This window comes from Osmerus mordax, chromosome 24, assembly GCF_038355195.1.
Source record: "Osmerus mordax isolate fOsmMor3 chromosome 24, fOsmMor3.pri, whole genome shotgun sequence".
Taxonomy (NCBI): Eukaryota; Metazoa; Chordata; class Actinopteri; order Osmeriformes; family Osmeridae; genus Osmerus; species Osmerus mordax.
The window spans coordinates 7,694,588-7,719,070 of NC_090073.1; the positions used below are offsets into that span (position 1 = coordinate 7,694,588).

At 42.2% G+C, this 24,483-nt stretch overlaps 3 protein-coding genes across 4 annotated transcripts; 2 read left to right on the forward strand and 1 right to left on the reverse strand.

The window, feature by feature from the left end:
• The first annotated feature begins 2,763 nt into the window (after window positions 1-2,763).
• Window positions 2,764-5,687, forward strand: nkx2.7 (NK2 transcription factor related 7). The gene is made up of 3 exons (XM_067228497.1): window positions 2,764-3,052; window positions 3,560-3,963; window positions 5,682-5,687. The coding sequence occupies exons 1-3, from the start codon at window positions 2,764-2,766 to the stop codon at window positions 5,685-5,687; spliced, it is 699 nt and encodes a 232-aa protein (XP_067084598.1).
• A 2,684-nt stretch (window positions 5,688-8,371) lies between these two features.
• Window positions 8,372-9,562, forward strand: nkx3-1 (NK3 homeobox 1). The gene is made up of 2 exons (XM_067228247.1): window positions 8,372-8,641; window positions 8,768-9,562. The coding sequence occupies exons 1-2, from the start codon at window positions 8,455-8,457 to the stop codon at window positions 9,163-9,165; spliced, it is 585 nt and encodes a 194-aa protein (XP_067084348.1). The 5' UTR covers window positions 8,372-8,454; the 3' UTR covers window positions 9,166-9,562.
• Window positions 9,563-13,834: 4,272 nt separating this feature from the next.
• Window positions 13,835-22,589, reverse strand: slc25a37 (solute carrier family 25 member 37). Of its 2 annotated transcripts, none has more exons than XM_067228326.1 (4): window positions 22,328-22,589; window positions 18,478-18,706; window positions 18,084-18,140; window positions 13,835-17,838 (listed from the first exon to the last, which is right to left on the reverse strand). In XM_067228326.1, exons 1-4 carry the CDS (start codon window positions 22,520-22,522, stop codon window positions 17,309-17,311), a joined length of 1,011 nt encoding a protein of 336 aa, XP_067084427.1. In that variant the 5' UTR covers window positions 22,523-22,589; the 3' UTR covers window positions 13,835-17,308. The 2 variants fall into 2 exon arrangements, with proteins under 2 accessions (XP_067084427.1, XP_067084428.1); XM_067228327.1 differs by having other exon boundaries at window positions 18,478-18,701; window positions 22,328-22,336.
• Window positions 22,590-24,483: the final 1,894 nt, after the last annotated feature.

Here is a 24,483-nt window from a genome sequence, read left to right on the forward strand (position 1 = left end):
CAAAATAGTGTGTTATGCACATGTCATTGATTGTAGGCCTACTTCTCTAAGGATTGTTCCAGACTTCCGTATTCAATTTTAAAATAATTGATAACAAAGATGTCTTACCCTTTTTTTCTTGAATTTAAATTATTAAAATTCGTTTTATCTCCTGGATTATAAAAACTGTTGTTTACATTACATATTTCCAGTCTAGGAGAGACATCTAGTGGTGACAAAAAAGGTGAATCTCTCTACATCTGAACGCATACATCGGTGACTAAACCGTTAAATGCAGAAAATAGACATCTTATTTTAGGTTAAACTCTCCAGCTGCAGGCACAACCAGAGCTGTGTTGACTGTATGGAGAGATTCCGGCTGACTGACAGCACTTGAAGACGTGTGGGCCTCTCTTCATGGGACTTCTGCCCAGGAGCAACACAGACGACAGCCTGTTTACTTGACAAGGATCCGTCTGTCACCCTCCCCCCTGCCTTATGTGAATCATCCACAGATAACTCACCAAAATCAACTTTTTGATCAACTTGAACAGGGATGCAGCTGGATTTAAGCAGGTTCAACTATAATTGTGCACGGTCCCCTAAAAGACTGAACTGAAAACTTTGCTCTCAGCAGGCAGGCTGAATTAGAGTATGTCTGTCATAGACATCCTTCTGTAGCAAAAGTCAGCGCGACGCAAAAATATCTAGTCGTCTTCTCAAAGGAGCAAGACTTTATTCACGGTTTATAATATTAAGCATTTTAGTAATGTTTATGTAGTCATTTGAAACCGTGAACATGTATTTGCTCTACTGGATGGGATTAGAGAGGCCATGAAGTGGGGCTCTTCCACACAAATGTCCCACTTTCATGAAGAGGAATCTCACGTAACATTTTAATGAAGATCCTTGGTGACAAATTGGTCAAAAGAGATGGGGCTCAACTTAATTCAAAGCAAGATGAGTCCAGCTCTTCTTTCAGCTGCTATCATCCTCCTTTTTACAGTATGATGAATTAGGGTAGTTTGTGGTAAACGGCACTTAACTGGCTTCTTACGTTACAGCAGGGGGACAAATGGTTGAATTAGAGGGGCTGTTTTGGTCTATGGAGGCCCTGCTGAAACGTGCAGTGTCCTGGCCTCTAAGGCACCTCCGAGCGTTCAGAGAACACTGACGTAGTGTAATTTAGCCATCAATCTGAACACCCTAAAATCCCCTAGGTAAGCTTCTGTCTCTCCTCAAAACCTACCTATCAATTTCCCGAAATTAATGCCTGCCTGTTGCTGTGAAATGTTGTAAAGAAGCTTTTGAAGTTTGAGCTTGTTATCCTGATAGTGTCATGTCAGGTGCCTCTCTTTAATTCCTATTTCAGTTTGGGTTTTTTACAATACAGAGCAATGTCACATATTTGTCCTTACAAAGAGAGACATCATTATATGTCGCTACTTGAGTGAAAAAAAATATATTATTTCATAGGCCTACATCATACGAAATTCCACCCCGAAATATTGTCATGCCGCATTGTGGTTAATACATATCTCCCACGAACCGTACGCTATTTCTAATAAATGATTATGAAGAACGTATCCAATAAATACAACAGATCGACATTTCTGTCATGAGTGGGAAAAGGTGGCTAAACTGATATCAAAATAGTTTTACAACAGTTATTTATAAAAGTTGTTTATGTGATTTTAAATGTTCATTAACCCACAATAAAAAAGGGCTTTTCATTCAATAGTCAAACTAGTCTGAAAGAAATAGAAATTAAACTTGCACTGCGTTTCATCGTCTAAAACGTTTGGCGTCCACACCTATAGGCTACTATTTTCAATGTTGGCTATAGCCCTATTTTTAAACCACTCTAAAATGTTTATGAAAACAAATCGTAAATGGTAATTTTGCATCTAAATTAAAAACATTGGTATTTTTCTGGCTCCGAGCTCATTAGTGTGTTTCAACATCTTTCCTGCTGAAGGTAGGGCCTATCTCTCTTCCGGCGCGTCTGGGCATCAGCCAAGCATCGCAGACTGGCGCCGTAGCCTCTCCACTTCCACAACATAAGGTGTAATGTTACTGTTTGTTGTGGTCTAAGCACACTAATAGGTCGTTGGAAGTCAGCATCGGTGTAAACTCGTTCGACATCCACCGAGACGCTAAAGGTCACTCAACCGCGAGGACCTGCACACTAATTTGGTGCAATGGTGGTGCCAATGTTGTTTCAACCAAGCAGCTCCAGCAGAGGGCATGGGTGAAGTGATTTGGCATATGTGCCATCAATGAGACACCTGGTCATTAATATATTTAAATGATTTTTAAACATATTTAAGCCGAGTAAAGGCTTTTATATGTATCCATCTTGACTTCTCACCAAAAAAAAAGCGTGTCTCTTATGATCCAGATGTTATATTAACCAATTATCAACATTCAAAGTAAAACAATAATAAAATATTTGGAACAAAATATAAAACGGATTCCTCCCTATTTATAATCTAAGAAAAATGTGTGTGGGCCGTCTCGTATGTAAGATGAGTAAAAAGGAGTGGTTTGTGACTGAGCTGTTTTTCCATCACGCGCCCGGCCATTGGCTATATTTCATTGGATAGTTTACATGAAAGCAGCAATGTGTCTTGGTCGAAAACTTCAGTGGAGAGCTGTCTTCAGAATAACCTGCTTCTTATAACAAATCGTTTTGAGGACCATCCTATTACGGAGACTACACCTGCTCTGAAATAACATTCAGGCCTTATAGCAGTTGCAGCTCTGAAATTAAATCATCGAGCGATGTTTGCCAGTCCAGTGACTTCAACGCCTTTCTCTGTTAAGGATATCTTGAAACTGGATCATCAGAACTCCTACCATGTTCTGAGCCAACAAGGATTTATGATACCAGACCAGGACTCAGTGTATCTGCAGCACGTCAACAATGCACTGTGCAGGCTGGACTTTTTCGACAGCCAGGAGAGCCTGTGCGTCTCTGGGGAGCAGGTGAAAGGCATCTGTGATTCGGACGCTGTTGACATCCTGAGGGGCAGTTTCATTTCAACAGAAGATGATATGAATGAGGACCCAGGTAGGCACGTTTTTAATAAATATTTCATTTATTTCAGTGCTCAAACCATCCCATTTCATGACTGCCGGAAAATTCTGCAGTCATGAAATGAGATGGTTTGAGCACTTAAAGAAATGAACATATGCCTATATATATCTAGCAATAAATGAACATTTATTTTATTTGGAAAATTCATTTTCAGTTAGTCTACACTTTCGATCTTTAGTAGGCTACATTGAAAACCAAATAGTCCAGAATATATACTTTGAATGTTAATATTGTTTAGTTTTAATGGGATTTGCAATTCAACACATCTCAAACAGCCGACAATTAAATAAATAAAGCATTAATAAATCAATAATATAATCACATTTCAGAATAATTGTTTTGCCTAAATAGGCCTATGCAAGGCCTATTTGATATAACTAATTTTGGTGGGATAGGCTTATAGTGTAATTTGGCTCTGGTATAGGCCTATGTTCAAGGATTTACTGTCAATTAAGAAGAGGATACTTTTTGTCTTTACAGGTAGGTCTATGTGCAGCCATGACGAATCGCTTGGCTGTGACGGACAAATTGAGAAAATAGGAACGGCAAAATCAAGATTGCGGAGAAAGCCCCGAGTACTGTTCACTCAGACACAGGTGTTTGAATTGGAGAGGCGCTTCAAACAGCAGAGGTACCTCTCTGCGCCAGAGCGCGATCATCTTGCCAACATTCTGAAGCTAACTTCCACTCAGGTCAAAATATGGTTTCAGAACAGAAGGTATAAGTGCAAAAGACAAAGACAAGACAAATCTTTGGAAATGGCAAGCTACCGGCCGCCACCCAGGCGGGTTGCGGTTCCCGTGTTGGTCCGAGATGGCAAGCCTTGCATGGGTGGGTCTTCTTCACCATACAAAATGACAATTGGCTCCTACAATCCTTACCATGTATATGGAAAAAACTCGTATAGTTGTAACTATCATTGTATGCCATCTATTCCCTGTGTATCATCTATAAATGCAACGCAAATGAACAGCGCTTTAACAGATTTTGATACAGTGGGACGTGCCGATGGAGGGTCCGGTCAGCCGGCACACTTTCAGACTTTGTCAGGGGTTAGAGCGTGGTGAGGAACTAAATGGACTCTTGTAAGTTATTCTTTCTGTCCAGCAATGTGAATTATTTTGATAGATCAGCGGTTCAGAGTAAAACCCCGAATTGTCAGATTCGTTTAGACTGATTTTTTTATTACTTTTTTTGTTTGTAGAACACTGTTCATAGACATGTCAGTGAAGGCTACATGAACCGTAACATGTAAACAATTATAGTTATTTCGTTTGTGATTTTTTTTCGTCCACTATTTAGGCAAATATTTATTTTACATTTCTCAACGAATTTGTACTACATGTTGGTCTATTTTTGGATACAGCCCTATAACCTCTTTAGGCTTCAACGAACCTGCTTCAGTTAAAAATAACTTAATAATAAACCTAAACATGTTTGGTGTGATTTACTCAAAATGTCAACACCAGCAGGCTAATGATTTAGCATTATTTTGTTATTATTAAGGCAGTATGATATCCCCCAAAACGTTATTATTTGTATTATGATTGATGTTATTGTTATTAGAAATGGTATGAGTTGTAGTCATTTAAATTGAAGTAGTATTAGGCTGTATATTATGCGTCAAAAAGGACACAGGCCTAATTTCGGTGAGTGGCAAAAAAAAAATTCTACCTCTTTTGGGCCTAGTTCAACGAATACATATTTCTTAAACATTCCTGAGATATGGGCCCCATAGACAATAAGAAAACCCTTCGTTAAAAAAAGTCAATTCATTTTTTAACCCATTTTCAGGACGCTAGGTTCCATGTAGAAATGTTAAATCAAGAACTCAAATAACCAATGTTAGAGCAAATTATTTGTCTACATTTTGGTTATTAGATCTTTGAGTAGGCTATATATTTATTTACGAATTAGCCAAAGTGATGATTGCAGTTTAGTTTAGGCAAAAGCTGTTGGACTAATTTCCGCGCAAAATGTGAACGTGAGGACTTGTACTGTATGCAATACATCCCGTTCATTGGGCTACATGTCTATAATGACGAAAATAGGCACAGCTAAACGAGGTTCCACAATCTTAATGTTATCAAACCAATAGGTCATTCCTGTTCCATTGACAAAGCCGGTGAACAATGCCACTCCCGATAAGACCTGAGAGCGTGTCCTGTCATGGGCCTTGGGTTGGTAAACAAACGCGTAGACACAGCGACTCTTTACCTCTTAGCTTTCAATCAAATAGGGAAACGTTCCAATCTAAACTGTCTGCCATTGATAGGTGTAGCCTACCACCACTTGCGTTGACTGGATGGCGCAATTAGGGCCTATATATAGGCTATTAATTTGACTTTCCCCTTGCAAAAATGTATTGACTAAATATCAGGATAAAGTCCACGATTGGAATATGTAGGCCTACCTATTAATGCAGGACCGGGTATTTAGATGAATGTTTTTACCTTTATTGTGATTTTATAAAATAAAGACAAATCTACAAATTAACAGTGATGTAAGGCTATGTATTTCCTTCTCAAACTCAACTAATGAGCTCCCTGTTAGCGGGGCTGCATGACTTTGAATGTGGATTCCCTGTTTGCCTCCGGGCTAGAGATAGTGAAGTCCATCACACCGGAGATAAGGCCAGAAGGGGCTCTGAGTAGATTTTAGCAGTAGACAGAGTGGAGACCAGGGCCTCTCGAGATGAACAGATAAGGTGTGTGTGTCTGTGTTTAAGAAAGAACTGCAACAAAGCGCGCTGTTAAGAGTTAGAGGAGACATCACGAATCGGGATGAATTAAACAGTCTTTCCAAGGGACTGAGCTCATACACCTGATATCAGAGTAAGAAGCAGATAACAAGAGGCTGCGTCCCGCGATGAGCAATGCTGAAAAGGTGCCGACAAATATTACAAAATCAGATAGCCCTGTTTGGGCCTTGAATTATATTTGGAGTTGAATCATTTTCTCTGCTCTGAGGTCCTCATTCCTTGTTTAGACTAAGCTGTTTTCACTTCCTCTATCTGGTCAGAAAAAAGTTCATTCACATTTCATTTTTCACCCAGACAGAGATTTTATATATTCAACTGCTATAATTTAAAATATTTTATTTTAGTCATTTATTTTTATTGTTATCAAATATACTGTATAGGCATATATACAAATATTTTAAATCAGTCAATTGAATGCAATTAACATAGCCTCTTTTGTTGGATCTGAATCAAAGTTTTTTGAGGTGATGTGATAAAACATGATAAAAAACGTTATATATTTAATATATCAAAACATATACAGTATATCATATTATTAAGTCCCTTGCTCTCCAAGGCATAGGTACCATTAGAGCTCCCTCTGCTGGAAGATTAGATAATAACATGCCTGAGCAGGGGCGAGTCAGGATGCTATGCGGCAGACGAGAGGTGATGAAAGACAAGAGAAGGATAGCTCTTCAACTGGCTCCAGAGGAGCTGGTGTCATGTGTCAAACCCTGGGCCAACACATAAGCCCTCAGACACTCAAAGAACCACTGATAGACAGGTAGAAGAGCATTCTTATTCATTCTGCATTCACTATAAACAACATCTAAGAAAGTGCTTTCTTAAGGGCTTCACTGCAACAGCAATCAGAATTTTCATCCTAACCAAGTTCACCACATAGCATTCTTGCAGCAACAATAAAAGGTACAAGACTTACCCATCCTAATTTTTCTCAGTTCATTATCTACATCGAGAATGGTGTTCAATACGCCCACACAAAGTTTTCTTCACTCTACACTTTCATTTCAATCAAGAAAACGACTGCAGTCCTGAATGGAAAACAAAAGAATGATTGATAGTTCAGTCAGGCATCTTGACATGGTACAAACAAAACAACATTTTCTTGGATTATCCACGGTGGAAGATAAACGACTTCCTGGGTTGAAGGGTCAGATTCTAACAAGCCAACATCTAGTCTAGGCCCAGTCAAGAAGAGAAGCTACATAAGCAACCAAAATACCTGTTACCTTTGGTGATTTATGGTTTGGCATAGGGGTTTCCTAGTGAGACAGAATAGTATCCACATGACATGAGCGATGCTAATCACACAGTTTGGATGATGCTGGGGATGACAAAGCGGATGATACTGCACGCTTGATAAACAGAGTTTGGGCTTTGACAATTAAGATAGGCATCAGAAAAACATTAAACAGGAAAGAAGCTTTACAAAGGTGTACTGTGGTCTCTTGTATGAGGACTGTTGATTCAGAGCTACACTCAGTAAGACCTGGAGAAGGGGATCAAGGGGAATCACATTAAGCTACAAAACTAAGATGAAGTGTTACATGAAAGCAGCAAATGATCGAGATGAAATGGACTATACTTAAAGTTCTGAGTTCATGTGTTCTGAGAACCAGCACACATGACGAGAGTAGAACTACAGAAGCCATGTTTACCATGTATTGGAGCATATGGGGCAGGCACTGGTCTCCCTGATTATAAAAAGGAAAGCATTGAGGGCAGTGGATGGGGGTAGTAAACATGAGCAGGGGGCATCCAGGAGACAGTAGATGTGTTTGTCATCCCAGATTCATGTTATTGCAAACAGAGACTGGGTTCTGCGAGGGCTGGAGTCCCTGTGAAAACCCCATTCCTGGGAGGAGGTCAGGCAGAAGCATGGAGCACAACAAACAAACAGGCGCTGAACAATGTATGTGTCAGTTTAGGAGCCGGTGTAAATGTGTTGAACACATTAGGCCCTCTACCAGGCCTGGCCACCCACCCAGACCCCTCCCTGGCCACCCCCTGCAGGCGTAGACCCCGAGTTCACTCCCCTGCCCTTGAGGGTTAGGGGACTAAAACACAGGCCAGGGCTCAAACTGAATATCCTGTTGCACCCAATCAGCACAATCTCATAATTACAATACTCCAATGAATATTCATTAGATGTTGGATTCAGCAATCAACATAGTTTGAAACCATTTTGAGATTTGTAAGCAGTTGATTTCAGTTCACTAAAACAAAATAAAAACATGTATTTATCATACGCCTGTCCTGAAGTATGAATAAGACTGCTGAAAGAATGTCCCTCAATTAGTAATTCTGAAGAGGCCATATATAATACAATCTGCTTGATATATTATAAATAGAACATCTGGCAAACAGACATCTGACTAAATCAAAACAGAGGATGGCATGTCTGGAGGTAGGCTGCCGGTGACGTGCAAGGCCCGCCCCAGAGCTTCTGCCACAGAGGTTGACAGTGCAGTCAGAAATCGCGGGTATAAATTCCGTCGTCACTGATCAAAAGCCTACTGTCCCAAAGAAGAAACTCTGTTGAGAGGCGACATTCTTGGTTTGCGCCAAGTTTGTAAACTGTCATCCAAACCGTGGATTATTTTAGGCAAAAATGTCTACTAAGCCTCTGACTTCGTTTTTTATCGAGGACATACTGTCAATCAAGGAAAAATCACAATGTAACACCAGGTGTGCTTCAAATCAGTCTACGGATGGGTGCGCGCTGTGGATTGACGAACGGTCTGGCCAGGTTTCAGATCACTTTAACTTGCAGGACACCGAATTTGTAGCACGAAAAGGTGAGCATCTTTTATTCAATTAACAGCCCACATTGCCTACTGTTTATTCAGACTTATCTGACATGTTTGCTGCGCTGATTTCCTTTTTTTATGTAGCCTAAGGGTAACGGCATATTTCTTTTTCAGAATCTAGTGACATACCTTTCGACGACTCCGAAGCAGCGAGAGGTTTTACATCATTGGGGAAGCAAAAACGCTCTCGCGCTGCTTTTACGCATCTGCAAGTTCTTGAATTGGAAAAGAAATTCAATCACCAGAAGTACTTGTCCGCTCCCGAAAGATCTCACCTGGCCAACACTTTAAGACTAACTGAAACCCAGGTAAAAATCTGGTTTCAGAACAGAAGATACAAGACTAAAAGGAAACAAGCCACGGAGTTACATAAAGACACAAGGAAATCAGAAGGACTTGGTATAGAGGACGATTGTGTCAGAGCATCACTTTTTGACACGTTCTACAAATCCTACCAATATCGACCGTATTTGTGTGACTTTGGAGGTGTCTGGAGACCCATGGTTTGGTGAGAACCCCTGAAAACAATGCATAGGCCTGTATGTGGGCTACTAATAACGTCGTTTTACAACTGTTGAGAGCATCATATAACGTATCCACAAGGCTAAATGTCATTTTCCATAATGTGTTTTGTCGATTTTTGTTATTGTGTGTACACAGTAGTTTTAATTATAAATAGCAAAACTGAATGAGACGCATTCCAGCTGCATGCCCAAAACAAATTCGACTGCTATCGAATTTAATAGGATGTTAAGAGCTTTTTGGAATCAGATGTGCTTCTTGTTAATCAATTCTATCACGTGTCTCCATATAAAAAATATTGAGAATATTTACAGAAAATATTATTTCACGTTCAATGCTTATTGTAGACTCATAATATAATAAAATAAATAATGTGAAAATTGTTGAATACAAGTTTTGGTAAAAAAAACAAACATTTGTCATATTGTCTTTACTGCTATGCTTTGCTGTACGGCAACCATTGCATGCTGAAGTGAAACTTCAGTGCAACTCCATTCAAAAACATGGCTTTACCGAAGTTAAACTGATAAAATTGCAAATTACACAAGAAGATAAGAGCTAGACTGGCATCTTTAAAAAAAACATGAGGGCCCACTCTAAACAACGATGCATGACTTCTCAAACTGATAAAAGAGCCCCTATCATCTATTTAAAGTGAGGCTCCATTCAAAATCAAGATGTTTTTAGTTTGCCCTGCAGGTGGTTCACAGTTTCTCTATGGTGACATCATGAATCATACTCACAAGCATGGCTTTCAGTACCCTCTACTGAAAGCCATGCTTGTATGACCCACCACAAAAGCTAGGTGAAGCAGAGAGGGAAACTGTGTACCACACAGCGAAGAGAAATTCTTAAATATCTCCTCCAACAAACTGCTGAGGTCACATTGGATGCAGAGCCGTAAACATACCATTCAAAGGAATTCAGTCATTCCTTTTTGATTTGTTATTGTAAACGTTTTGGATAGAAAGGGCACTAGATGGACTGGTGGATCTTTCTGTCTGAAGGATTTCTGATTGCTTATCTGAGATTCATAAGAAGGTACTTTTGTCTGCACATCCGCCATGTGGAGGAGCATCCAGAATGCATTGTGATCTCTTTGCTCAAATGTCATGCTGCTTAATAATTGCAACCTCTCAGTTGACACTGTTTTCATGATGAGATAAGCATTGGGCCAGCAGGGATATGGTTAATGAGATGAGTGGATTGCCATTCCGTTGACCTCAGTGGTAGATGTGGAATGCACTTGGTCCAGTTGTCTGCTTCTAAAGAGGAATATGAGCCAATTGATATTATCCATGTGTTTAATCTGGCAGGTGCTTGTACACAACTGAAGGGCTTAGCAGTTGTTTGCATAACAGTTGCAGCGCTGAGATCCTGTTTTCCAAGATGTATGGTTCCTTGGGAATAGTTTATTCCTGTTCAATGTCGCTATAACAAACCATGACAATATAGAGCGCCTCCAATAAGAAAACACATGGATGAAATCCACAGCCCTGCCGGTGGACAAAAATGAAAGGAATACATTTCTTTTTGTCTTTTTGAAGGCTTTCTTTTGAAGCCACAAATAAGAGAAAGAAGGCCTGTCTCATCCACACAGTGCAGATTAGCTGAGTTAGTGGCTGTGCAGTTTTAGGAAGGGCATGTTTACAGTTATACATCCCTGCGAGCGGAGGCCTGATCCTGATCAGATAGTTAATCTTCATCCTGGGGGTCAGAGCTGTTACCACAGTAACATGTCTCTGCCTGATGACTCAATGACCTTGGAAGGTTTCTCAAGTTGACATAGTATCACAATACAGCTATTGACTCCCCGTATCAACTGGACTTGATGGATATCTCTGAGATATCCTTTCCTTGTCATAGAGTGTGCTATATGTGTTCAGTATTAACAAGTAATCTATTTCAATTACATTTACATTACATTTATGCATTTAGCAGACGCTTTTATCCAAAGCGACTTCCAAGAGAGAGCTTTACAAAAGAGCATAGGTCATTGATCATAACAACGAGATAGCCCCAAACATTGCGAGCACCCAAAACATGTAGCATACATTTTGGAAAACCAAATAAGTGCCAAAGGGAAGAACCATAAGAGCATGCAGTTAAACAAGTTACAATTGAACAACATGAAACTCCCCACAAGAGTGCAAGAGTGTACCTGTAGAAAAAACAATCTACAGTAAAATGTTCACAGCGAGTACAAGAATTTGAAACCGTTACAACTAACCAACAAGAGCAACAAGTCTCTCAATCCGAGTCATTGTGATCCTGGAGGAAACTAACATCAGGTCCAGCCAAGCATTCCTAAGTGCCGTTGTACTCCCGGAACAAGTGCGTCTTGAGCCTTTTCTTGAAGGTGGGGAGACAGTCAGTGTCCCTGATGGAGGTGGGGAGTTGATTCCACCATTGGGGGACCAGACAGGAGAAGAGCTTGTGTTGGGATCGGGCGAGACTTGATGTAGTCAAGTCTGATTACTAACACAGTGTCTATTTGGACGGGTGAAACAGTAAACAAATAGTTTGGATAAACTTCATGTACTGCACTCTTGATTATGAGTTGTTGTCCATTTGTTTGCGCCCACCGCCACCAAAAATAGTTATTGTAAGCATTGCTTAACATACATTTTACACATGCTTAACATACAGGTACTGGATCTTTAGGATGTCCTTCTTTCGGGGACATGCATGTACACAGTTCTTATAACACTCCCTTGTCGATCAACAAGACACATGCATAGTTGAGTCAAGATCTTGCACCTGTGTTATGTTAACATGTTATCCATTGCTTGGGTGCAACAAAAAAGTCACTTTACCTCTGGTGTACACTGGTGCACTGAGCTGAGCTTTCAAAACACACGCAGTGAAAACAACTAATAAGACAAGACAGTCGAGATAGCATCTGTTTTGACGGGATTAAAACATCTGACAGTATCGCTCAGTGTGTCTAAGGCAACAAGGTGTACAGACATGCCCATCAGATAAAAAAGAGGTTGATGACGGGCACAGCTGAAGGTTAGAACTATTATTACCCCACTTGGCTTTGTGATGTCTGCACTTCCACAAGCTAAGAGGGACACGGTACATTGATTCACAAACGCCGCCAAGTGAAACCACTTCCTCCTCCTCATAATCTCCCCTGAGTGTCAGATGGAGGGAGTGTCTCTGAGTGTGTCTCTCCACCACCCAGTCGAACTGGCTTTTCCAAACTTTCAGATAGGGGTAGCCATGAATAGTATTTTACATTACCGGTACATTAGCTACAATAGTTATGCTATTGCGAAACATTATACGGGGCTAGGATTAAAAAAAAAGTTGTTGCCTTTTTCAAAACTCTACAGTTCTCCAAATGAAAGAAAACACACACAAAGAAAGGTTTTATTTTTTATTAAATTTACGGTTATCCAGTATTTCATTGGCTTTGTATTTCCTAACTGACAAAATACAGTAAGAACTATGCACTTGTAATCCTTGATTATCTATACTTTATTTATAGTATTTGTGTTTCTTTGAACAAAAGCATCAGCTAACCTAATAAAATGTCAATGAAATCAACATACAAAGACCTTTGCACTTGACAAATCTGCTTTGTTATTGCCATTGACAGACCTCCAGGTTCATTTCTCAGTGCAAATCTCTCTCGGTTTCTACTCCAATTCACCCGTTCTTTATTTTCTGTTCCTTATCTGGTCTTTGGGATCTGATTGGCCCTTAGGATCCAGCGGGCAGTGTGGGCATTGCAGCCATCATGCTGATCCTCACAGCGGCCACTCATGCTTTGGAATATAAACACGTTTAAATGGAGGGGGGCCCGAACCAGACAACCAGACAAAGACAACCATTGTCAGCGCTCCAATACGCCCTGACCGGCTAACAAATTTGCTGAATCTGATAAGGCCGGTTAAAACAGCCCATATCCATGTACAAGGGAAACTTCATAAACTCCCAGGGAGAGCTGTGTGCAACTGGATCCCTGATGTTGAGGGTACCAGCAGCAAGACTCCTATTCTTCATCAACTGATACTCCCTCACATCCGACACATCTGATGGGTGGCATTGATAGGCACTGGTACGTAGGTGGTGTCTGTGAGCAGCATGGGTGAGACCAACAACCACACAAAGAGAGAGAGAGAGAGAGAGAGAGAGAGAGAGAGAGAGAGAGAGAGAGAGAGAGAGAGAGAGAGAGAGAGAGAGAGAGAAAAAAAAAGAGAAAAAGAGAGACAGACAGAGAGAGAGAGAGAGAGAGAGAGAGAGAGAGAGAGAGAGAGAGAGAGAGACAAAGTGAGACAGACAGAGAGAGAGAGAGAGAGAGAGAGACAGACTCTCAGAGAGAGAGAGAGAGAGAGAGAGAGAGAGAGAGAGAGAGAGAGAGAGAGAGAGAGAGAGAGGGCCATTTTATTACCGACGCAGCGATCCTGCAGCAGCAGGGCGAGGACTGTGGTGTGTGGGCAGTGGGGCTTTTCATCGTACGATCCAGATAAACAGCCAGCACAGGGAGCAAAACAAAACACAAAAGCTCCAGGAGCCTCTCAGCGGGTACGTGGCCCAGGACATGTACGATATCTCAGCCGTCCATCAACATACAGGTCCTCATTGTCAGGATGGTTGGTGGAAAAAAACGGCGGTGGGATTGATAACTGTATAATCAAACAGTATGTTTTAATGCATACATACACATGCATACATGTCAAATAAAAATGCGATACATATTTTAATATACATCACATAATGACACTTGTCCTCAGCCATCTCTTACATTAGGTAATGAGACATGATTGATATTCCCGTTGGCCTCAATGCTTTGAGGCATTTGGTTTTGTATTATTGCCCCCTACTGGTGCGAATTATGGCAGTCTGACAGCAAAGGTGGAGTTATTTCGGCACTTGCATTGTCCTCTAATTGTATGACAGCATCCATTTATCTGAGAGGATTCATTTTAGGTGATGAAACGTGTAGGTAGGTGTAATGTCACCACTGTATAAACCAGTCCACCCTGTCAGTCCAGACTGGTAAAGAGATGCACCATGTTAGCCTGCTTTCAATCCTCTCGGGAAAGATGACAAAAGCAAAATGAAGATTATTACCACGCAAATCCCACATGTTATGAGTTTAACTTCTCATCTGTGTGAAAACAATTATTAACTGACATTAGAGGCTTTACATTCAAATAAAACAGGAGCTCCTTCATTAATCATCTGTATTTTATTTCAGCTCCAGTGTTACATACTGTAGCAGCTTTACCACAATTATTTCACATCTGCATGGTCTTAATTCAAAATGTTAAACATTCTCGTACTGTAGATGGCACTATTAAGTCATAAATCATCCCAGTTTCAACATCATTTCGTTGTGCGTACAAAGCAACTGGAAATCCACATGATAAACATCCCTGGAAGGAATGTACAATTATTCAATCTTGACTAACAAAATAAAACAAGCACACTCTGACTACCCATACTAACACGCTCCTCTCAGTCTGCCCCAGGCCAGCGTTGAGGGGTGGGAAGACTACTGGGCCAGTACAAACAGATCAGACACTGTCCAGTAGCCAATCTGTTCTGAATGATTCATGAATATGACCGAACCAGATGTCCCCAATTGCAGCTCAACCATCAAAGCCCAATTCTAAGCCAATATTTCTTGGAAATATGAGTAGTGGTCGAACATCAAAACAATATTGCGATGGGATCCTTAAAGTCCTGAATGAACTATGGGATTTATACATGTCTGTATAAAGAGGCGTTGAGAGATATCTGTTTGAATCAATCCCAAAAGGCCTTCAGTGTAGGATTTAAGACTGAACAGAATAGGGCTACCTTTGAGAAACCAATGTGATTATTATGTTGCATATTTACACTGCCATGTCATGGACAGGTATGATCTATTGCATATAGGGTCTATAAAATGAGGCGGGAAAAACAAAAAACGGAAGCAATATAAAACGCGGAGCGCTGTGTAATCTTGTTTCTCCATAATAAATACTGCAGCATCAATGCGTCGTAACCTACTAGTCCCACTTGAAACACAGCGTCCCACAACCAACCATCTCCACGGAGACATCCGGAAGGTGTCCTACCCTTCATAGTGCGCTGAGGCAACACCATAATATTTCATACATCAGAGCCTAGAAACAGTTAAATGGCAAGTTTAGTTAAAGCAGAAAGGAAACACTAAAATGGTAAAGCGATTTTGGCAGCAGAGAACAAATGGAATGAGAGCCTGATAATTAAACTGACGTTAAGGACAGACGTAAGTAGTTCAGTTCAAAGTTATCGTCACAATTTCCTTCCAACATCAAAACTAGAGGTGTCTGAGGAAGAAGCCCATCTTTGGGTCAGTATCCAGGAATACATGTGCGTGAGTGAATATCACAGAAACATCTGTATTTCACTGGTGGAAGAAAATAAGACAAGAAAACTAAGCATTTAATGAAAGGCAAACAAACAAATCTTGGGGCTTTGCGGATTACAGCAATGGAGGAATGTCTGACTACCAAGGGGGGAAAGGAGAGAGGCTGAGAGAGCAAGCAGAGAACAGGAAGTTTGTGACTGAAATGGGACAGAGGAGAACTGCAGTCTGCCAACCAGCTGATTCGGTCTGCCGTTATTACGGTTTCCATGGTCACAAACTGGCCAACTCCACTGATTAACTGAGTGACCCAGCTAAACTCACGCCACAAAGTTCTCTCAGGAACACTGAGAACACAAGGCTGCTCCAGTAGGAATAAATCTAAACTTGCCCGGTTTCATGTTAAATATTCCATAGCTTTAAATCATCTATATAACAAACTAAATTCATATTTAAAATCTTTCCATTAACAACATCACAGATGTATCGGAGTGAAGCTTCGAGGCAGCCTCGGACAGGTCTGGTGCACTTGCATAATGAAGTCCCTAGGAAACGATCACTTGCAAAAATATATAAAAAGCTGCCTTTACTCTGCAACATCGAAGATATTTATACCCTTTACGTTAACACTAAATAATATTGTGCGTGTTTTAAGAGCATCATACTATGCTAAAACAAGGTTAACGTTGGACCCGTTGCGGCTTATATTCCTCTGATATGCAAAGGAATCGCTGTCCTAGCAGGACAGACAAATCACTTCCTGTGGTCAAAAGATCAAACACCTTCAGTTGTATTCAGGCTAAAAACACTGGTCCACAGGGAAGATGCTATATATTTCAGGATGTGAACTGTGAAGCAGACAGTAGGTATCACAGGAACTGTTCCTTGGTAAGGGAAAGCACACAGCAGTTATAGAAAATATATTAATCAGTTGCCAACCTTTCTCTATTAAGACAAATAACAGGATTCTATTTGGTACATCTTGTTTGCACAGTTTGTTACTATTCTTTTGTTTAGGGAAATTATGTGTTTTGTTGAATCACATGAGAAAGACACTCAAATATAATAAGAAGCCCTTCTGAAAGCAGAGATAAGGGTGATAAGGATCTATACCAGTCCTTTCTACCAGGGAACAAACTTAGTTGAAGAGGCAGCCTTCAACAATTAAGAGGCACTTTAAAAGCCCAATTGTACTGTGGTTACTGTGCAGTGAAACTAAGGAATTCAATCAAACTGTCCTTCATAAACATACAAGGAAATAAAACAAGCAAACAGCTGTGCGTTTCTTCCAAAACCATAAAACGTCAGGTCCAGGAAATCAACTGAAATAAATAAAATACTTCCATTTCAGATGTATAAACATATAAATGAAGCCAAACACAATCACACACACACACAGCGAGGAGAATGTCGTGTAAGGAGCTCTGGCCCCAAAAAAAAAAGGAGTGTCGTTATTTGAAGATGCCCTTTACTCTTGTTTGCTTTTCCAGAAAGATCTTTGTACGTTTCCTGTTCATGTAACAGCCTCTGCTTCTGTTCTGTTGGGTAGGTAAGTTTCGCGAGGGACACGCTCTGTTGGTGCCGCGAAAACTTCCACGAACCCCAGTGGCTTCCCTTTTGAGAGAATACACTGACATTATAACAGCACACAGAAACACACTGCCTTTTCTTCAGAGGGATTTTGCATTGATTTGATTCTACTGGCAGATTTTTTTCTCCAGTCCAGAGGTGGAGGGGGGGGAGCGGGGGGGGAGGGGGGGTCCTCCACCCCCACTCACCCCACCTCAGGCCGGCCCAGTCCCAGCCTCGTGCTCCAACTGCTGCTTGGTCAGAAAGTACTTAAAGAACTCGTAGACCGACCACGCGATGGCTGTGGAGGGCATCTGGTAGATAACCCTCGCCTGCACCCCTTTGAAGAAGGCAGACATGCCCCCCAGGCGATACACCGTCCTGAAGGCGTTGGCCATGCCGGTCAGGTGACCGCTAATGTGCATGGAGTTGAGGACCACGTTCTCCTGCGTGTTGAGCAGCGTCTTACAAACGTCCAGGGGGTTGGTGACGGCGGCCGACACGGCCCCGGCCGCCGCCCCGGAGATGATGTGGCTGTCGGGGTGGTACTGTCTGTGGGGGTTGAGGCGCTCTTGCATCAGTTCGTAGGTCATGAAGTGGACCGCCTGGAAGGGGATGTTCATGGTCAGCTGGGTGGTGTAGCTGCGGTAGAAGGCGGCCAGGCCCTCGGTCTGACGGACCGTCCGCACGCAGTCCAGAAAGCCCCGGTAGGGAGAGTTGTACATCTGCATCCTCTGCTTCACCACTGGGTCACGGGCACACAGCAATGACACACACACACACACACACACACACACACAGACAGGCACAAACACACACACACACACACACACACACACACACACACACACACACACACAGAGAAACAGACAGACACAAACACACAAAGCGTCAGAATGTTCTGGTCAAAAACGGCTGGTTGTATTCAACAGTGAGAGCCCCCCCCCCACCCCCACCTCCCCCTCCCGCCTGCCTGCCTGCCTGCCTTACCTTCCGCAGGGTTCATGATGGCGTCGTGCAGGACGGTTGCCACGCTACCAGCCAGCCCTGGTGCAGACAGATACAAGAATCAGCATCAGAACATATTCACACCTAATACCACCCTAACCTCAAGACACAAGGCTTGCGCCGACAAAAGGGGGACATAAATGTTTACCATTTAGGCATTTAGCTAACGCTCTTATCCAGAACGACTTACACTAAGTACAGGGACATTCCCCCGAGGCAAGTAGGGTGAAGTGCCTTGCCCAAGGACACAACATCATTTCGCACAGCCGGGAATCGAACCGGCAACCTTCTGATTACTAGCCCGATTCCCCAACCGCTCAGCCACGTGACTCCCTAGTGTTCCAACGTGAGCCCCGAGGGGGGATGTTGACTGTACCGTTAGCTATGTGGCTGTTGCCCCCGTTCTGGATGACGTCGCTCAGCTTGCGTTTCACCCTCTCGTAGCAGGCGAAGTACAGGGCGTGGGCGGGGCCGGCCCCCATCATGGTGATGTTGAGGCCCCTGAAGGGCCGGAGGAGGCCCTCCGTCCGGACGATCCTCCTGAGGGCCTCGTACACGCTGCTGTACTGGGCCTTGGGGTCCGGCTGCAGGCTCTGCATTCTGGTCTGGAGGAACGGGGAAACAATCACTTAGCCCTTGTGTTATCTTCGGGGCCATTGTGACCCTTGGCCATTGCGCCAAGTTTACCTCATACAAAAATAAAGTGAAGCCTTTTCTTTTAACCGTCGGGCTGTCCCCCCCCCCCCCCCCCCCCCCCCCCACAGCGTGAAGGTTAAAAGAAAATGCTTTTTATTTGTTTTTGTATTGGGTAAAGGTGTCGCAACACAACGATGGGTCGTTGTGAACCTTCGGGTCATTGTGACGCACAGGGGCAGGGCAGTGTCTGAGGTACCCAAGGTACTTCGGACCTTGGTAAATATGAAAATAACTCGATTATTTCTTTAAATGTTGCCTCGCTTCCAAGTATTAAAAGGTCCCAGAGCTGTGATTTAGGTCTGGGGTTGGATGTCGATAAAACACTGTGGTAACCTGCCTGGCGAGGAGTGCACTAGCAAGCCGGATGCAGATGCAGAAAGAGAACTCGGACCCTGATTGGCCAGGATGGGCCGATGAGGACCAATGGCTGTCGAAGCACTGTCTTCCACAGTTCTGCTGTAGGTCTCTACCAGTGAGACAACACTCAGCCAGTCCTCTCTAAGTGATGCGTGTCTCTCCCAGCACAGGGTGGGTGGGGGGGTCATGACACATCTTTGTTTTACTCCTTTATGCCAAGATATCTGGACAGCACAAAGAATAATTGTATTTTGCCCCAAAGCGTAGGGTAGCTAAGAAGGCCGACCACTTCTATCTTCCTCAACATATTTCCTCGTGTTTCCTTCCTTCTTTTCAACAATGACATATCAATGTCATTAACCTCTGAGACGTTTGTTTGTCCTAAAAATCTGTTTGGCGTCATTGGATTATATGACCAGTATCCATGTGCGGTTACAGAACATGAACCTAATTTTCTAAGCAACAGACTATTTTTTACCTTTCATCATCAATCGCCCTATCCAAGCACGCCGTACTTAAGAGATTTGGCCCAAAGATAACCCCATGCACTTGACAACATGGGATTATCTCTGCGTAATGAGGGAGTCAGTTGGCTGAGCGGTGAGGGAGTCGGGCTAGTAATCCGAAGGTTGCCAGTTCGATTCCCGGTCATGCCAACTGACGTTGTGTCCTTGGGCAAGGCACTTCACCCTACTTGCCTCGGGGGAATGTCCCTGTACTTACTGTAAGTCGCTCTGGATAAGAGCGTCTGCTAAATGACTAAATGTAAATGTAAATGTAAATGTAATGAGCACTACCGGGAAGATCAGGGTGTTTATCACCTGAGTATTCGTGATCCAGATCGTCAGGTGTGCAGACAGAGTTACAGAAACAGTGGGAGGAGGGGCAAGTCTGTAGAAACCCCAGGAGAGGGGGGGGGGGGAGGATGACTCATTACTTAATGCTATGCTCATCTTGTCTCTATCTATCTGAACGCATTGGACAATATGGTTAACGCATTGTACAACTGGTTATATCCCGTTGGAAAGTCTCCTGTGACGTTACACTGCCTCAGGTCTTCAAGATGGCTACTCGGCAGTGTCAAAGAAACAGGAAATGTAATGATAACCTGATACGACAGGTTTCAATAAAGTTTCATTATTCGGTTCTGTGTATCTGGGAACTGTCACGCTGTCACAATAAAAGTATTGGCATAATTGCAGTTGAATCACACAAATTCATTCACTGCAATGTTCCTGTGCAAACTAACACGAAATGCAATCCCTGAATGAAAAACATTTTTGTGACATTCTATACCAGTGATCTAATAAAAAAGCATGGTTGCGTAATATGCTCACGCCAAGCGCCCAAACTCTCTCCAAGATCTTAAAAACCCAGACCACACGTTGGTGCAAAACCGAGTGTTAACAACTCTGTCTGGGTTGTGAAATACCAACAATGTGGTTGGTATCTTGGTTGGAAATCCCTTTTTTGTAACTCCAGTTCATCCTGCCAGTTTGGACTGGAGATGAATACAGCTGGTCTGGGGTGAGAAAAGGAAAGTTTGTGTTTGACAGATGAAGGTTTTCCTAGGTGCATGATATGATAGCAGTACTGGGAGAGGCTGCATGGCGGTTTGTTAATCAGCTGTGTAGGAGGAGCAGCAACCCTACTTCTACACACCCTGGTACACCCTACATCTGCATACCTCCGATTCCAGAAGTCACAAATAGGAGTCGTATGTTCCAGAAAGATTACGTCCCCTTTATCCAACGTTTTTTACACTTCTCGCCTGCTCCCTGCATCGCCGCCCTCCGCAACTAAACAGGCCTTGGCGTTGCAGTCACAGAATGGCTTATTGTTTATCAAATAATAAACAAGTCTAACTTCCACAGAGAAATCAAAGGATTCTCAGTGACAAGTCTTCTGTTAATTAGCTATACCACAATTCGATGAAAGGCTTCTTGCTAAACTGCGGTACATGTTTCTCTTCAGCAAGAAAATAGCATCCGGCCTCATCAAGAATGTTTATTTATTTATTATAGGCTTCTCCAAAGTTGGTAATAAGTCTCCAAGTAATATATTAACACCATCTATGCATTGTTTGACTGTATGTGAAAAATGTTTTCCAGTCGAGCCATTGGTATCATGATGGACAGTTATCAGTCCAACAGGCAGATCCTGGCAGCTAGATTGGAGGAAGTGGCCACAATAGCTTGTGTAAGCCTATTCAATAGAAACAATGACTTATTTCAGAGCATGTCAAAACCATCTCGTTGTCATAGATAAATGGATAGTGATTAAGAGTTTAGACATTGTGTATGTATGTTGTGTAACTGTATGAATACACTGGTGTCAGGACCTCGAACTATCTGAATAAGCCGGAAAAAATAAGTAAGCACGAGAGGGCATGACAGGGGGCAAAGTTTACGAAGCCACTACATAAAGTATACTGCACAGTTTTGTTTTTCTTGTGGGGGGGGGGGGGGGGGGGGGGTGTACAGTGACACACAGAACCTTCAATGGATTTCATGGACTTATTTGAGTCCAATGACAAACGCGTATATGCTTGCAGATTTAATATCATATTGGCATCTTTTGAAACCTAACATTCCTCTGTCCAGAATGTGACCTTCACTTGCTGGACTGGGACAGAGAGTGATCTGAGTAGAAGTCAGAGCAGAGTCTCTGCAAGAACTAACTGATCAAACGACAGAAAATCTCAATATTCTGACCATTTAAGCAAGTAGCCAAGTAATTAGCTAACGTTGGCTAACTTGATGCAAGATTTATGTCGGTAGCTTGATTAGTAGCTAGCTGGCGAAAGGACTCCGCCATCAATAGGGTGGTTTGGAACAAGTTGGAATTGTCAAGCATTTATCAAACACCGAATGTCAATTTCAAGCTGCCAATGTCCGTAACGTTGGGGCTACTCTTATCATGATCGTGTACATGGCAATGCAGTTAGCTTGCTAGCCAACAAGGGCGGCTCTTCCCTGACCCTGGCTATACAAGTTTGCTAGCGGCACTTACTAGCTATAGCTAGCTAGCATAAAGCTTTCATTTCTGCTGCCTGTGGAATGGGACAAAATCTTAAATCGGAAAGAGGTGAGCAAGCTGTAAAAATACTGCTGTGCATTTTGGGAATCAGGCTAACGATGCGCTAGCTGGCTAGAGTAGTGCAGCAAGCTTACCTTGACAGAGTCCACGGGATACATCACCGTGTGCTCCAGTATTCCTGCCACGGCTCCTGCTGTCATGTGGGTCGTTATTGAGACATGAGGTGGCAAACTCTCGTAGTCACCGTCGCCTTCCGACGACTCGGTATCTTTACTTTTAATCTCCGACATCTCCAAGGTTGCCACCACTGGGTCCGCACTCAACTCCATGCGGGGGGACACTAGTCTAAAAAAGATTTTCAGACGTAAGCTACCGGGGACCTCGGCGGCATGGACAACCACAACATCACTATCACTGAGTTCCAGCGCCTTGATGACGTCAGCAACATGAACGACGTCTGCTTTCGAGTTTAGCCAATGAAAATCAAGAAAACTGAAAATAAGGCGGACTCACTGTCGTGGTTGGCCAATAAAAAGTGCCCACCGGTATACACTGCTGTAAAGTGACAATTTAGTTGACAGTTCCGTCAGTAACTTATTTAACTGAAGGGTCCTCTATTAACGTGGTCTTCTTATATAGCTTTTCGATTAAATAGTAGTGAGACTGGTGAAATGCCACTGTCAGTGATTTGTGAACAAACTGTTAGATAACAGAAAAATTACATAGTATATTAACTTTTAATTGGATCCATCGGGCCAGCTGTCATTGGGAGAACGAATAAAGATTAGTAGGGTGTGGTACGCTTGTATAACAACATCTGTTCAAAAGGATAGAGCTAGATTATGCAAACTGAAACAAGAAGGCAATATTCCCCACCCTTCTTGGAAATAGTTTGACTGTTTTGGTCGCTCATATTGTTTCACTAAAGCAAAATCTGATAATGTAAAATACATCTGCATAATTTACTATCATTACATAATGTAGATCGAGAGTAGGCCTATTTAAATTACTACAGCAATCATGAAATCTAACTCTGGGTTTATGTCATTTTAATTTAGGACTACACCGTAAATTCTAAAAGTGTCGCTCACACTTTGAGAATGATGTAGACAGAGTCGTGAAGGAAATTCTGTCTGCCAATAACCTTGGATGGTTGTGAAAATATAGTTTTCTTCATAAGCTGCAACCGTAGCAACCGGTTATATGCAACACAACTTTGTGTTTCATAATATCTCAAGTAAGGGAACTGAATTTCTTGGTTTCTTATGCCCAGATAGACTGATCAATCCTGCTTTGTTCTCCTGACTTGCACATACTCTCCCCCATCGTTAGTCATGTGAACAGTAGTCTTATGAACTAGCCTAAAGTGGATACAATCCATTAGTTTTACATATTACCCGTTCACATTTAGTCATTTAGAAGACGCTCTAATCCAGAGCGATTTACAGTAAGTACAGGGACATTCCCCCGAGGCAAGTAGGGTGAAGTGCCTTGCCCAAGGACACAACGTCATTTCGCACAGCCAGGAATCGAACCGGCAACCTTCTGATTACTAGCCCGATTCCCTAACCGCTCACCCATCTGACGTTCACAACATGTCAACAAGTCAGCATTGCGAGAGAGCATTGTGTGGAATTTCATTGGATCAATACTTGGATGTACTGACATGTGGTTTTATTTACAGAAAGGTTTGATTATAAAACAATAATTACACAAAAAGTATCTTGCACTGAACTTCTAAACACAGTTTTTTAGAGGTTCATTCCAGTGGGCCAAAATAAACAAATCATGCTGCAGAATGTTTTTTCTGCTAAGCCATTGTTTCATTTCCTACTTTACATCTCTCAATAATGTATTATCTGCTGTCTGTTTGTGTCTCCCCCTACTCTTGTTGCAGACCAGAAGTTTGAATTTCACCTGAAGATTAAAGTGTTCTCCATGGGTGCCAATCTAATGCCAGTTATTTTCCCATCACAATCAATAAACATGTTTTCTGTGAAAAGAACTAGAAACAATTTAACTGACTCATAGTTTATTACTTTTCCAATGGATCTGGCATCACTCCTGGTAGAAACAGCAGTAAAATAAACATCCTACTCACGGATGTGAACACTCAGCTGACTGCTGTATCTCTCTCAGTGGGCACGAGGCTTGACCTATGTATCGGGAGAGTGACTCAGCACAAACCTATTGTTTACATAACGTGTGTCCAGAAATAATTGTATTATATATAGTCAGACAGTAAATGTCGAAAGGTTTACAGTGACTGACTATATACAATACGATCAGT